The 15,728-nt window shown below is 33.5% G+C and overlaps 1 protein-coding gene across 2 annotated transcripts; it reads left to right on the plus strand.

Moving 5' to 3' along the window:
- The first annotated feature begins 6,784 nt into the window (after positions 1-6,784).
- LOC148952591 (neurotrophin 1-like) lies at positions 6,785-14,837 on the plus strand. Of its 2 annotated transcripts, none has more exons than XM_089089966.1 (3): positions 6,785-6,872; positions 9,082-9,504; positions 14,309-14,837. In XM_089089966.1, the coding sequence occupies exons 1-3, from the start codon at positions 6,855-6,857 to the stop codon at positions 14,768-14,770; spliced, it is 903 nt and encodes a 300-aa protein (XP_088946092.1). In that variant the 5' UTR covers positions 6,785-6,854; the 3' UTR covers positions 14,771-14,837. The 2 variants fall into 2 exon arrangements, with proteins under 2 accessions (XP_088946092.1, XP_088946090.1); XM_089089964.1 differs by having other exon boundaries at positions 6,865-6,998.
- The last annotated feature ends 891 nt before the right edge of the window (positions 14,838-15,728 follow it).

Here is a 15,728-nt window from a genome sequence, read left to right on the forward strand (position 1 = left end):
AGTAAAAATAAACAAAAAAAAAATACAGATGAATTACCACAGACCAGTAGTCTGTTGACATTCAAAAAAGGACTAATAACTGATACTTAAGTGAGGAGGGCAAAATAAAAGAAAAAAGGGTAAAAATCATGAGAAATATACAAACTAATAGTAAATTAAAGGAATAATTACAAAAAATCTTCACTAATTGGGAGGGTAGTGTGTAACCCTCTCTCCATGACTAATTTTGGACATGCCAGGTTAATGCTGCAATTATTAAAGGGTATAATTTTACAGATATTCGTAAGAATTCTCATTCTTTACTTATTCTGGCAAATACAAATACTACTGACTATTGAATGTTAATGTCATTCTTGTTTAAGTAATGAGCAAGTTCTCGTGAATTATATTTCAAATAATTATTATATTTATTATATATAATTGTTTTGTTGTATGGAATTATTATTGGGATACATGTTATGATAACTAGTAATAATTTATTTCATTATTTTTATATAGTTGTTTAAATAATTATATCCTGTTTTTAATATAAAAGCTAATAGCTAATGTGACCATGGTAATAACCTAGTGATTTTTATGACGCTATTTGGGTTTTGGATGATCAGTTTTCGACTGGAGCAGAACAGCCATAATATAGTGTAATGAACTTCTTACACGATCAAATATCAAGGTCCCTAAGAGAGAGCAATTAAAATGTTAAGAGGGTGATTCCTCCCATCATGGTGGGATTGGTAGTCTGTCAGTAATCGAAACACAATTGAATGCTAATGTCAATTTTGTAAAAGTACAGAGAAGATTTTGTTTAAGACTTATTCTGTATTATTATAAAGTTTAAAAATTTATTGTTAAATACAGTCTATTACCCTATAATGCTAATACCTTCCTTCTTTTAAACAGATTAGATTTTTTAAACTAATTTTTTCATCTAAAAGTGAGGAGCAATATTAACACTTACAACGAACAGAAATTAGTCCATATATGAGGTAGGCTGTTCCTTCCTCAACTCCCAGTCTTAACACTAAAGCCTTAAAGTTCTTTAAAAATACTTCTAATTCAAATTCAACAGCCCTTGTGCTTAGGGAGTCGTTCTTAAAAATGTGTGACACAAAGTCAAACTTTAGCGTAAATAAGGGGGTGAGGACCCCTCATATTGGAAACAATTTCTATTCATTCTATGATGTAATGCTGCTCCTTAATTTCAGTTGATTTTTGTATATCTTACCGCTCTTAAAATCATGCATGGAGATCCCCCTCTCCCCTCGCGTAAAATTTTCCCTGAAAAATTCCCCCTGGAAACTTTTATCCCCACAGAAAATGCTCCCTGTGGAAAGTCCCTCCCGCATGAAATTGCCCCCCCCCCATAAAATTCCTCATTGAAAATTCTTTGTATATTTTCCAATAATAAATATAAGACGTAAATAATGGTCGAATTGTATAGCCTACAGCCCTTTCCCTAGGGGCTGTGCGGGGTCATGTCATCCCCAGAGATGTAGTTACTGGAACTTGCAACTATGCTGAACTAAATGGCTATCTCAAACTTCTGATCGGATTTCTTTGGAGAAAAAAATGGCGTGGGGGGCATAGCTACCTTCTTATCTTTTTGGTCACTTAAAAAGGGCACTAAACCTTTTAACTTCTTTTAAAATACATCCCTGATCTTTCTTCTGTCAGAAAACTAGAAATTCCATGTTTTTGTAGATAGAAACTTGAAACATTGGGGTTCTATGATGTGCTAAATCGGATAGTGTGATTTTTGTTAAGATCTCTTCACTTTGTGGGGATGTTTCCCTTTTTTCAAAAATCAGGCAAATATTCTCAGACTCGTTGCTTTTGATGGGTAATATTAAACTTAATAAATTGTATATATTTGGAATCAGTATAAAAAGCTAATTATTTCGATTTACTAGTGCTATCAAAATTCTTTTTTTTGAGTTTCGGCCACTATTGGGATGAGTTGCTTCTTACTTATAGTTTGTTACCACGAACTGTTTGAATATACCTTTTTTTCACTTATCACTCCTATGTCTTTTTCACCTATTTCTTTTTAGTACATACTAGGCTGGATTATAGCCATGCAAAGAAGAATATAATATCGAAAAACTGGACAGTGGGGATATGGGCTTCATTATTAACCTAATGTAGATCTTGCACAAAATAAACATATTGTTTTTTTTAACGATTTACATTGGATTTGCTTCTACCGTCAGCAACGCTCTTTCTTAAACTACTATAGAATGGGGTGATATGACAACACTTTTTACATTTTTTCAACCATATCTGGTCAAATAATTTTAGTGATTAACTTGCTTAACTAAATTTTGTGAAGTCATAACCTTGGCTACAAAAATAAGATTTTTTTTTTAATTTGACTGCAAGTGGTAAAAAAAATAGGCTTTGTTAAGTCACCTCATAGTTAGGGTGGGGGGTCACTTAAAATCAGTTCATATATTTCAATAGCATTCCTATATCTCCTTATATCAAGTAATGGGGTTCACATGAAACCACTTCTGAAATGGAGCATTTTGACGTATTGCAGGTCATTATATTGCAGAATTTGACCGTGTTAAAGCCAAGCATTTAAAATAAAACACCAAAATTTCCTGAAAGGTCAAAATTTTTATAAAAATTAAAAATGGTTCTAAGGCAACTGTACTCACATAAACTGAAGAAAAAATGTTTTAGCTTTTGAGGAAAAAATACCAGTGTCACAAAATTAGTAATTGATTTCTGTTTCAAAATGGTCATTTTAGTGTTACTGCAGAAACAGGAAGATGTCCTAAACCCTTATATGTAACACTAGTAATTTTGTTCACTTAAACTAATGTTATATGTACATTACTTACAGACACATTAGAAGATGTTTCTTGATCGTATAGGCTACTTGTTCTATTCCTGCAAGACATACTTCCTTTATCTTGGGAACGGAATAAGTACCTTGGGCATTTATTAGATTTGTGGGGTTCAATGATTTTTTTTTTTTTTAGTTCTGACTTGTAATACCACCCACAGTCGTTTACTTCTGGCCACTTCCAATGTATGGGACCACACATATCCCTTCATCTCACTGCCAGTAATGTATAAGCAGGCAAGATAAGATGATTTTATTTGACAAATCGACACAGAATATTTTTGTAGCCCCTGCTAAGAAAACCCCTAAGGGCTTGTTGGCAGCAGGTGGGAGTCTTACATTCTAGATTCATAGTGCAATTCATAGTGATATCAACTAACCCCCTACCAACAACATTAAAGAGTGATAGTGCTTACTTCAAGTAATTACCAGCTTTCAGCTTACCAGATAAAGTAAAATATATAACAATTTGATGTTCCACTAATAAATAAATAAATACAAAAAAAACAGGTTTTCGAACAGTTCGTGGTAACGAACTGTAAGTAAGGAGCGACCCGGCTCAATAGTAACCGAAACTCTAAAAAACGGGATTTTGATACCAATAGATACATCAAAAGAATCAGATTTTGATTCTGATTTCAAATATATAAGTTTCATTAATTTTAATTATACCCATCAAAAGTTACGAGCCTGAGAAAATGTAACTTATTTTCGAAAAAAGGGGGAAAGACCCCTTAAAAGTTATAGAATCTAAATAAAAATCCCACCATAGTATTCGGCGTATCAGAGAACCATAATTTTTTGGTTTAAAGCCCCCATAAAAAAAACTTTTTATTTTTCCATTTTTTGCCCGAAGTATGTAACCGTTTGCGTGTTTATTTTTTTTTTTTTTTTTCATCTCTTTTCCCCAGTTGTGAATGCCACGGCCACTTGGGTGTTGAATCTCGGGGAAGAACTAATTGTATTGGAAAAAACAATGTCATTGGTCATATTAAGTTGACAAAAAAAAATTGAGTGACCCAAGGCCCCCTCCCACGCTCATTTTTTTACCAAAGTCACCCCATCAAAATTTTGAGATAGCCATTTTGTTCAGCATGGTCGAAAATATGATAAAAATGTCTTTTAGGATGACTTGATCCCCCAAAGTCCCCAGGGGAGGGCTGAAAGTTATGAACTTTACTCAATGTTAACATATAGTATTGGTTATTGGGAAGTATACAGACTTTTTCAGAGGAGATTTTTTCTGGTAGGTGGGGGAAGGAGAGGGTCGGGGGCTATATGGAAGGACAGGGCTATGAAGGGGGCGCCGGATTTCCCAGCATTATTAAAGAAAAAGATCAGGAATTAAATAAAAAAGAACAAGTTTTTCAATTGATCAACTGATTGTGATTAAGAGGTCATTTTTAAAGAACTGGAAAAAAAATTCGAACTATAGTTTAAAGAGCAGGGTATTGACTAGGGGGCGAACCCCCTAATATACGTGTTAAAAATTTATGAATATAGAAGTTCGTTACGTAAGTTAATTCTAAGTTACGTATATTTATTACTAATAAAAACGTTCGTAAATAAAATTAAACAAGTTTCGAAAAAGCCATTTAACCAAATATAATATGCAAATTTTGTTTTAATTATTCATGTACGGTGAGCCAAAATCAAAACCTGCATTAATTCAAAAACGTTCAAAAATTAAATAAAAAAAACAAGTTTTTTTAACTGAAAGTAAGGAACGACGTTAAAACTTAAAACGAACAGAAATTATTCCGTATATGAAGGGGCTGTCCCCCTCCTCAACGCCTCGCTCTTTACGCTAAAGTTTGACTTTCTCACAACTCTATTTTTTTAAACAATAAAAAAACTTTAGCGTAAAGAGCAAGGCGTTGAGGAGGGGGACAGCCCCCTTCATATACGGAATAATTTCTGTTCGTTTTAAGTTTTAACGTCGTTCCTTACTTTCAGTTAAAAAAACTTGTTTTTTTTATTTAATAGCCTGTAAAAGTAAAAGTTAGGGCTTTACACAACGTTTAAATCAACAGATGAAATTACTAAAAACAAAAATGTTTTTTTCTTGCATCCCCATCTTGTCAAAACTTCAATAAGACAGTCTCATATTATTGTTCAAAACCAAACCTTTACTTAATGCTATGCGGGACTCAATAGAAGAAATAATTTGGCAACCAGGTAATTATATTTTTTTTACTTTTGATGTCACGTCACTCCCATGCTTCAAATCACCCTGAGCTGTGGTACCTCTTATCCATCTCCAAAGAGGTTTAAACTGTGTGAACCAAGCGCACGGCGTGGAGGATGGGGCTGAATAAAAGGGGCTGAAATAGGGCTGAATAAGTTCTAAACGGAATATCACTCTTCTTTAGTTGACACCCCCTTCTTTACTCTAAACAGATCTTAAAGGAGATACTTCTATAAATCTAAAAAGTTTGGAAATTAGAAAGATAAACCTGCTAATAAAGATCGGAATTTCAAAAACCACAATTATAATAGCGGCCAAGTGTGGCTATAAAACCACTGCAAAAGGCAGTGAAAGATTCGTGAAATATTTTCTAGTGGGATTGTCTAAAGATAGTCTTAGGTACGTGTTTGACTGTCTGTATATCAAACAATAAGTCATACGAAAAATGTGGCTAAATCCTAATCTTCATGGCTATAACGAAAGAAATGTTAGGAATTTAGGATGGCAAGGCCACAGGTTACGGATTAAGAATGACAGATTGTAGAAGACTGTTCTTTTTGGCTATCTATTTTGGGCCAAACAAAATCCAGGTCCTCCCCGAATGGGGTGGGAGGAGATCCTAAATTATTCTCTTAGGAAATTGGAGGTTTCTGGGATTAGGTAAAAATGGAAGCAGTGTTATCGTTTGTGGGGCAAGGGGGACACCTTTTCCCCAATAACTTGGAGAAAAAATATTATACCCATCAAATCTCCAGATGTATGCCCCTCTTGCCTCTAAATGAAAATGCTGGAGCTGTGCCCCTGGTGGGAAGCTTTGAATAGAATAGGAGGAGAGAGGAGTGTGAGCAGTTATGTTGAGTTCAGGTGGCTTGGTGCCGCAATGTGTTGTTAATACTAATAGTAGTAGTCACATTTTGATGAAAAACAAGACATTCTCTTTAGCCTATCCTTCATTAACAAGGGCATAGTTTTAATTTTTTTAGGTACCTACAGTTTTGTAAGAATATTCTTATAGAATAGTTGCAAATGTGAAAATTTAATTCCAACCTAAGTGGATAATGACTATCTGTGATTGAGCAAACTTCTGTCTTGAAAATAAAGTAAAATAAACTAGTTGTAACATTTGGGTTTTCCAGGATTTTTTTTTTTATATATTGGCTTTCCTGGTAATTTTTTTATTGATGGAACTACCAAGAAAAATGGTTTATTATTTATTAGAGTCTAACAAAATTTGATTTCATTTTAAGGCAGAGAGTTTATAGGAATATTACAAATAAAGATCTTTTCAGTATTTATGATAATAGTATCACTAAAGCTCTTATTCTCTTATTCACTTTCACATTTATTTTTCGTTTTCCTAACATCAAGAAATGGCCTTAAACGCCTTGGAACCCTATGAGGTCGCACGTAAGAGTATTGTGTAAAGTTATAAATAAGTAAGTAAATAAATTATCTTTCAAAATAGCGTGTAAATTATGACATCCGTTTTAAGCTCTTATTGCTTCATTTGCTATGGACCCCCCTAAGAGGGTGTAAAACTATAGAGTTAACAAATTGTAAAAAAATAAATAAATTATCTTCCGCATTATTAAGTGTTACATTGACCCTGATATAACCATATCATTTTTATGTTTGATAGCAAAAGAAGAAACCGCAAAATTTAGCTTCGTATCGGTTCAATTATTTTTCAACTCTGGCAACTTTTTTTTATTTTTTGGGTGGCAAATCATTTCTGCGTACAAGGATAATTTCTACATAAAAAGTCTGCAGTGAGCATGAATATCATATCAATTGGCTATCTGGCTGCGTTGAGTTAATATGGCTAATTTGTATTTGGTATGTTGGAATAGTCAAAAAATGCATGTTTACCTTGTGATTGTGTATATATTTAGTGACTTTTGTTTAATGTCTTTCGCATATAAAGTAAGAACTGATGTGCCAAAGGATGTTGCAGAGAGACAGGTGTTTTGCATTTTTCCTTTCTCTGGATTCTTTGACTTTCAATAAATTATTTTTTTTTATAAAAAACTCTTAAAAAACACCGTTTTACAAATGGACTAAAAAGGGAGAAATAAAATTTTCTGTTCTAAAGAATACGTTTGATATGCATACTTCAAAACGTGGTGCGCATTTTAACTATTTCAAATGCGCACCACGTTTTGAAGCATATAGCCTATATATCAAAAGCATTCTTTAAAAACGAAAAATTTATTTTCTGCTTTTTAGTCCATTTGTCAAATATGGTTTTAAAAAATTATAAAATATTTGTTTAACTCTTTTTGGTCTTAAAGTCTTAAAAAAAAATAGCAGCTAGCGGTTACAACCTCTGTGTTATGGGCCCAGCATGTTTCTGCTGCGCCAAGCCGCTTTTAGATAAAAAGAAAATAGGAACAAGAAAAATATGATGAATATTGTTCCTTCTGAAATAATAGATTAAGTTGGATGGTAATTAAGTATTTTTGAGACTGAAATATATCAACATATTAAATGTTAGGTAAAGCAAAGCTGTTTACAAATTTTTAGCCAAATCGGATGAGAGGAAGGATACGAAATAAGCATCTCAAACTTTGATTCGCGAAAGACAGACCGACAGACAAAGCAAGTTAAATAAAAGAAGATAAGACAACAAAATGGATTTCTGTGTTTTGTGAGCAATTGCATTCAGGCATGTGGACGAGAAATTATTCGGTGAAGATTTTCTAACGATGGAAGTTGGAAGTTGGCTAGATTGGAAGTAGGAAGTTGGAAGTTGGCTAGTTGGTTAGATTTTCGAACGATGGAAGTTGGCTATTCGGTGAAGATTTTCTAACGATGGAAGTTGGCTAGTCAGAACACCCAAAGCAAATAAGATAGTCGCAAATATGATAAATTTTAAGAAGTGGGTGTTTTGGGGAGGGGCAAAACCAAAGGATCTCCAACCAGTAAAAACCAGTATACGTGTCTGCTTCTGCTACATATCTTTGCTGTTTAGAACACAATTAATATTATTTGGTACAAGTCCTCAGCATAATATGGTTTAAGCTGGTTTAAAGAGACTTAACTATTTGTCTCTCCATAGATAAAAGTGGTACTATTTGCTTGCAGAAATGTGTCCCAAAAATTAACCAATAGATTAAGGGTATATGTTCCCAAAGCACGTTTTTTAGAAAAACTGTTATCTTTCTGCATCTTTGTGCAGTCAAAAGTGTGAGAATTTTCCTTTTAAATAAGAAATGCTAGATCTCAAAGAAAAAGTCAAAATTAAATCTTAACTCTAGCTCGGTGAATTAATAGATCTGACGCTTAGGGCTCCAATGATGTAAGTATCGTATCATATCAATGCAAGTTACAGGTTTGTCCCAAAATTGCATATGCCAGAGGCAACAAAATACCGAAAGCACACTTTATAAAATGGAAGCGGAAGATATTAATCTTTTTTTTTCTTTGCTAAAATGTATTAATTGTCTTTCTTTTTTATCCTTCCTTGCTCTTATTCTTTTCCTCTTTTGTTTTCAGCTTTGATTATAAAGTCCACTTAGGAGTCAAGTTTTTCAGGATACTGAAAGACTAAGTTCAGTGGTTCATTTGTACGATGGTTCAGTTTTGCGAGGCTCCAGTTGCAAGGGGGTTCAGTTGCACGGTGATCCAGTTGCACGGTGATTCAGTTGCACTGTGGTGCAGTTGCACGGTGGTGAAATTAGAGGGGGGTTTAGTTAAATTGGGTTGAGTTGCACGAGGGCTCAGTTAAGTGAGGTTTAGTTGCACGAGGGTTCAGTTACACGAGGGTTCAGTTACACGGGAGTTCAGTTGCACGGCGGTCCAGTTGCACGGTGGTTCAGTTGCTTGGGCTTCAGTTACACGGTGGTTCAGTTGCAATGGAACCGAATAAAAGCTATACATAATAAAAAAAAACAATCTTTTGAATGTAAAGCATACTGAATAAAAAAAAGGGACTGAAAAAAAAATTAAGATTTGATTTCCCCTTTTTCTTAATATTTTTCTCATTCTTCGTTTTTTTTCTGACATTAAATTAGAAATGGTCAGAACAGAAAATGTTTCTTTATAGGCCGTTCTCCTTCTTACATCAGCTGCGGCTGCACGGGCCGAAGCAGATGCCAAGGCTGAAGCTGAGCCATACCGCCCACAACAGAAGCCAGCATATCGAGAGCCATACGCACCTAAGCCGCACGAACCATACCCTTCAAAATACCCCCATGACCAGCATTCAACATATGACCATAAGTATCCTGCTCATGGAAAGCCATCGTACGAAAAGCCTAGCTATGGACCTTCTTACGAAAAGCCGTATGGAAAGCCAGCCTATGAGTCTTCTTACGAGAAGCCATACGGAAAACCAGCTTACGAATCTTCTTACGAAAAGCCATATGGAAAACCTGACTATTGCGATCCTAAACTTCCACCAAAGTGTGAAACCAATGGAACAAACTTCTGCTTAGAAGATTATGAATATCCCGAATATGAAATCAAAGTAAGGATATGTTTTAAAACCTTTGTAAAATATTTTTATAATCCTTTGTCTTGATTTTTAGCTCTGCTTCTGTCAAGGTGACACTTTTAAAAGTCTGAGAACCTTTTTTAAACCTTTGTTCAGAAACACACCTTTTTTAAGGCCACTTTTGGAAAATGGTCCGTGTATATGGTTGTTTTTTAATGATAAAGAACCGTATTTAAGAAAAAAAAGTTGGGTCTCAAGTTTAGATACATTTAGGTTACATATTTTGATGACTGTGGATTTCACTAAAACTTAAAAATTTCAAACAGGAAACTATGCAGCGTTATTTTTTTTTTATCCAGCTTTGGGATATTCTGATTCAAATGTAGAAGAGCGTCGACAATCGTGATCAAGCAACAGAAACAATCGAGCTATTCATGCCACTAGGCTCAAAAAATTTTGCCGATATGAATAGCTAACTGCAGAAAAGAAACATGTTCAAATATTTCTTTTTTTACGAGGAAAATAAGTTTTTAAGTCATATTCAAAAATGAACTAGTGGTAATAGTAGGGCTGTAAATATTTTTGGAGGCGGGTATTTTGGGGGGGGGGGGGATATACAAAAAAACAATGAAAAACACATCAAATTTTTTTTTATGTATTTTGTTAAGTTTCCACAAGTCAAATTTTTTTTTTTTGGGGGGGGGGTATCTAATCCCTAGCCCTCTAGATAGGGCATTGGGCAGAAGTATGAAGTATTCAATAAACTCTTTATTGCTTTTTTTATTAAAAACCATTGTTCTGTTTTTCCTGCAAAATACGGACTTTTTGAATTCTTGTCTTTTTTCACCAAGTGACTTATCTGTATTTCTTACGCAGTTCCTTATCTTTATCTTTCTCTAATCATCTGATTTCAGTATAAACACAAATCTGATTCTCTCTTCTTCTGTTAATGAACCATGTTTTTTTACTACAGAGGTATTTGGGTTGGCCCTGCGACATCTGGGATTGAACCCTGGGTTATATGAAAATTCCTTTTCATTTTAAATTACATGTGTTTTCAATTGTTTGACGAATCTATCTGGCCAATTTGACTCTTGAAATGAATAATATGTCGTAAAATCTTCCAGAATCTTGTAAGATCATATTAAAACTTTAATTTGAGCTTAATATAAATTAAATTTGATTAAACTAGATTAAATGAGGTTGAATCAATTTAAATTCTAAAATATTTAGTTTAATCTTAAACTTCAAATTGTATTTAATATATTTCTTATCATCCAAAAGTCAGCAGCGGTAAATAAAAAAGTAATGTAAACGTAAAAAGTAAATCAAAAACTCAAACAGTATGAGGATTGATAGTGAATATTAATGGTACAGGGAATTGAGTGAGAAAGAGGATTGTTTGTTTTTTGTTTAAAAGATGTGAGGATGTTAATTTGAAAGGAGATAGTGCCTGACAAACCTGGATGACCAGGCTTCTGGAAGTTTGTAAATATTTATGTAAATAAAGTAATTTATCTATAAAAAAAAATGAATTACATATCATAAATATTACAGGAGAGCGAAAAATCTGAAAAATGTGTTTATGTCTTTTGCTTGTTATTGTTAATAAGAGTTTTTAGTGCAGTGAAGATGTATATTTCACCATCAGGATATTAAAAGACAGTTTTTATATTGGAAGCTAAAACTTCCAGCTGTTTCAAAGTTTTAGAAAAGGAAATATGGTACATTTAAAAAAAAAATAAAAACTCTTAGTTATTTTGGGACACGAATAAAATACAAGACTGTGGAACATGACAATTGATTGAGTGTATCTTGTTTTAGGGTGGATTATAAATATCCCTTTGGCAAATAGGTCATATTACGCCTTTTGAATTACTACAGCCTTAGTTTACATCTGCCGTAAAAAAAACCGTAGAAAATTTATTTCATTACATTCTCTTCATTTTCATATATTTTTTCACGATTATTTTGGTCTTAGAACATCTTGATTCTCACTGTAAAATCATTTTAAAATTTATTCAAAATTTTTGTTTATTTTTTTTTTTATTCAAAATTTTGTTTATTTTCCATAATTTGCCTATTTTTTGCCATTTTAACAATTTGGTAAATTTTGCTTGTTTCCTAAAATGAGTCTCTAGTCTATTGTAATAGATCCTAATTTTCTATTACTCGTAGGCGCCAGATAGGTATCTTAATACAAAACGTTCATTTTTGCTACACGAAGCAAAATTTCAGCGTGCAAACGACACCTATTTCTGTGTAATTGATGACTCTTTGAATATAAGAATATTTATTTGTAGCCAATATTGTATCCCTATTGTGTCATTTGCGTTTTACTGAAAACTGTATGTGTCTTGAACAGTCTGGAAAGAATTAATAAAATTAAACTAAATATTTGATATATTATGATAGTAATTGCGGAAAGCTTAACAGTTCAAGATTTTATTTCACTGTATTTTTTTTTTTTGAGTGTTGTAATAAGTGGAAAAAAAAACTTTTGCTATATAATTTGTTTTCAGTAAAGTATCACTGACGCAGTAGGCTTTAGACTTTTACAGCTAGGGAAGGGGCAGTAGCCAAACTCTAGTTTGTAGTGATTTTTGTTCGCTTTAAGCTTGATTTGCATATTCATTTTAAGTATTACTCGTTTTAAGATTTATTTATTCATTTATATCAGTAGTTGTTGCATATTTGTTTGCTATGGTTGTGTATTTTATTTTCTGTTCGTTTTTGGGTTCATTTATTCTTTAGTTTAATAATATTTTCAGGTCGTTTTGAGTTTAAATTATTATAGGAATTTACTTCTGCTGATCTTAAGTTTAACACGGCCTTAATTTTTCTTTGAAAAACTTCTTTTTCGGAAAACTATTTTAATTAATATCATAAAAAAGCACAATTTTTAGTTGTTCTGCTGAACTGAAAAACTTGTAGAACGTAACATAAGGCCTTTTGATTTGCTGCAGCCAAGCTGTCCAACAGCTATTTCATTAATATTAAGGTGACAATTTATATTACTTTAAATAGCTATATATTCCATAAGTTTTAATGAATTTTAGTAAATTATAATTTGTGAATGACGTCAGCGTCTGGCCAACTTTTTTCTCCGAAACTTTTCAAGGTGATCTGTGTCACAAATATGAGAACTATGTCACAAATTCCAAGTAAATTACAACAAATTGTGAGAAAATTATCAAGGTTATTGTTACTGCTTTTATTTGCTTACTTTTGCGTAATAAGTATATTCCTAGATATTACGTGTGACTGAGTGTCATTACCTACGATGGTTCTCAATATTGTGAAATTATGTTTTGCAAGAGCAGTATACGTATGCTGCGTATATGGCACAGAGATGGGCCTATAAAGGAGAGGAGAACTCAGGTCCTACTCCCATAAATCCCAAATACCCCCGTATTTCGGGGCAATTTCATTCAAATAATCAAATAGAAAGTTTTTTCTTATTCCCCTCCCCCCCCCCCCGCACAAAAAAATCCTGCGTGCGTGCCTTGGAGTTCTACTCTTAACCTATTAAAAATAAGCAGAGGCCCACAGTAAAAAGCCGACCGCTCATTCTTTTCCCTTTAGTTTATTGAATGATATAGGTGTAATTTCTTTAGAATAGCTAATTGCAACAAGCCAAAGATGGAAGATATCCGTTATATCTTCAATGAGACAACAACTCTCAAAACTTGGTAGAAACCTTTTGAAATACTCTATAAAAATAAAGAAAAAACCGGTTGGAAAGGATAACGTTAGACTTTACGCTAAAGTTAGACTCTTTCTCACAACTCTATTTTTTTAAACAATAAAAAATCTTAGCGTAAAGAGCGAGGCATTGAGGAGGGGACAGCCCGTTTCATATACGGAATAATTTCTGTTCGTTTTAAGTTTTAATGTCGCTTCTTACTTTCAGTTAAAAAAACTTGTTTTTTTATTTAATAAAAAATTAAAACAGAATTACTTCCTGAAAAACACGGTCTAAAAATAAATAAAAAAATTGTTTCTTAACATTAAATAATAAAATCAGAATAAACCAAAACGCATAGAAAAAGGATAATGAACAATAAGACCAAAGGATACAAGGAGGAAAGCGCTGTGGTCTTTAACAAGGCTGTACCTGGGATTTTTTGTTTGGGGGGAGGTATGTTTGAGGGGGGGGGGGTACAAAAACTTAAAAAACGCATCAAAATGTGTTTGATGCATTTTTATTAGGTTTTTACGAGTCGGACAAACATTTTGGAGAAGGGGTGGGAGGGTCAAATCCCCTGGATACAGCCTTGGTCAGTGAGCACCAATAGGGGGAGGCGATGTGCTGGGTATTTGCCCCTTTTAGTTTGAAAAACACCGTGCTATTTGGTATTGTCATTAAAGAAGTAAAGAAAAAAAAAATATCCCCTAGGTTTTTAAAAAACGTTTTGTTTTGTATATTCGTTTTAGAAAAACCGAAAAAAATGTTGGCTCTCTCCTATATTTTCTTGGATTGGTGTCCCTGAGCATGTACTTTCAAAATATCAGTAAGTATTTACACGGCATTGGACACTGGTTCGGTTTCATGATACGAACCTTAATATTGTATTGTGCTCAAGCCGGGTCCAGGGGAGGGTTAGGGTGTTTGAACCCCCTTCCCCCTTTGGAGATGTTTATCCGACCCGCAAAACGTAATAAAAATGAATATAAATTACATTTTTTATGCGTTTTTTATTTTTACCCCCCCCCCCCCCCACCTCCATTAAAAAAATACAGGATACGGCCCCGATTGTTCTTACCGTTGTTTAATTACTTTTATTCGTACATTTTTCATAGACTATGTCTAATTTACTGTTATTCCTCTTGTTAGGCAGCAATTGAAGCAGATTATTACCTTGGGAAGAAGTACAGTGATGTCCCTGAGCAGTCTGCTGACGACCTTGTTGACGGTCTTACTAGATACCAAGAAGAAGCATTTGACTATTCTTACTACAGCGGTCCTCTAGTTGATAAGACGCACTGGATTGGCCCAGAAGGCTACATCTGTCCCTCGGACGTTACATATGCTCGTCCAAAACGTGCAAGGAATGTCAATGGTGAATGGCGTGTCATTGTTCAAGATGTCCTATACTACACACAAACTCAGAGAATGGAAACTTGCCTTTTCCCTGGTGGTGACTGCAGAACCATCGCCCCTTGCTACAAAAGTCAGTGTTTACAGAAGTATGTCTATCACAGAATGCTGTCTTTTGATCCATGTGATACCTACAAAGGACTGTTTATTGATATTTACAGACTTCCTTCAGCTTGCTCCTGCCACATACCATATTGATCTACAGATGAAACAAAAGACCTATTTTTGTACTAATTTTTCGACAAAGTAAAGTATTTCTAGTGATTTTTCTGACTTGTATATAAATGGATATAATATGCTTCTTCCATATTGAAATAAGGGACCTCCTAAGAAAAACTGAAATATTCATATAATTCAAAGTCCGGGAATATTAAAAACGCAAAAAAGAAGACAACATACAGAATGAGCAAATAATATGAAAAATGGGTGAATAGTTTTAGAATTTCAATTATTTTTTTTGAGGGGTGGGGGTGGGGGTATAGGCTCAAAGATTCAGAGTTACAATAGCTAAACTGCAGAATGGAAATATATTGCACACATAATATATTGCATCGCTCTCCGTTTTCATCAAATAAGAATTTTCGCCAAAATACTATTTCTTTTGACAATCTGATTGTTAACGGTTAAATTATACATGTCCATCCAAATTTAAATAATTGTATTTCTTAAATAATCAGACACTGAAGACTAGCCTGAGTGTTTGTATTAGTTGTCTAGATTGAGTGTCTAGATTAATACTCAAAATCGGGAAACTAGATTGTTAATCAACACGACTTAACACACATAGCCTATAAGTTCTATGACAAAATTTTGCGAAAGGTCAAATGTCTAAATGATAAAATTTGTAACATATTTCCATTCTGGAACGCTATGGTCGGTGTTTTTTTTTTTTTTTCTTATTTTTTTAGATAAAGAAAAAACGATCAAAAAAGGTTTTTTTTTTAAGGCCAAAACATAATACTGAAAAGACAAAGCAAATATTTTGGGAGGGCAACCACCTATTTTCTTCCCTTTTTCTTCTCCTTAAAAATTTAAAAACAGATTTAATTTTTGCTTGTGGAATAGACAAACAAGCGGTATCCCTATGGTTATATGAAAAATAACTCAAGGTTTGGTAGCTCTTAGCCTTAACTACGGTGCACTGTATTTACTTATT

The sequence above is a fragment of the Artemia sp. Qi Xiang Cuo genome, chromosome 5, assembly GCF_049724085.1.
Source record: "Artemia sp. Qi Xiang Cuo chromosome 5, ASM4972408v1, whole genome shotgun sequence".
In the NCBI taxonomy this organism is placed as follows: domain Eukaryota; kingdom Metazoa; phylum Arthropoda; class Branchiopoda; order Anostraca; family Artemiidae; genus Artemia; species Artemia sp. Qi Xiang Cuo.

Coding starts and splice junctions, on each gene's coding strand:
- LOC148952591 (XM_089089964.1), top strand. CDS start 6,894: ATGCATGTTTACCTTGTGATTGTGTATATATTTAGTGACTTTTGTTTA. Junction 6,999..9,081: donor AGGATGTTGCAGAGAGACAG/GTGTTTTGCATT, acceptor GTTTCTTTATAG/GCCGTTCTCCTTCTTACATC. Junction 9,505..14,308: donor ATCCCGAATATGAAATCAAA/GTAAGGATATGT, acceptor TCCTCTTGTTAG/GCAGCAATTGAAGCAGATTA.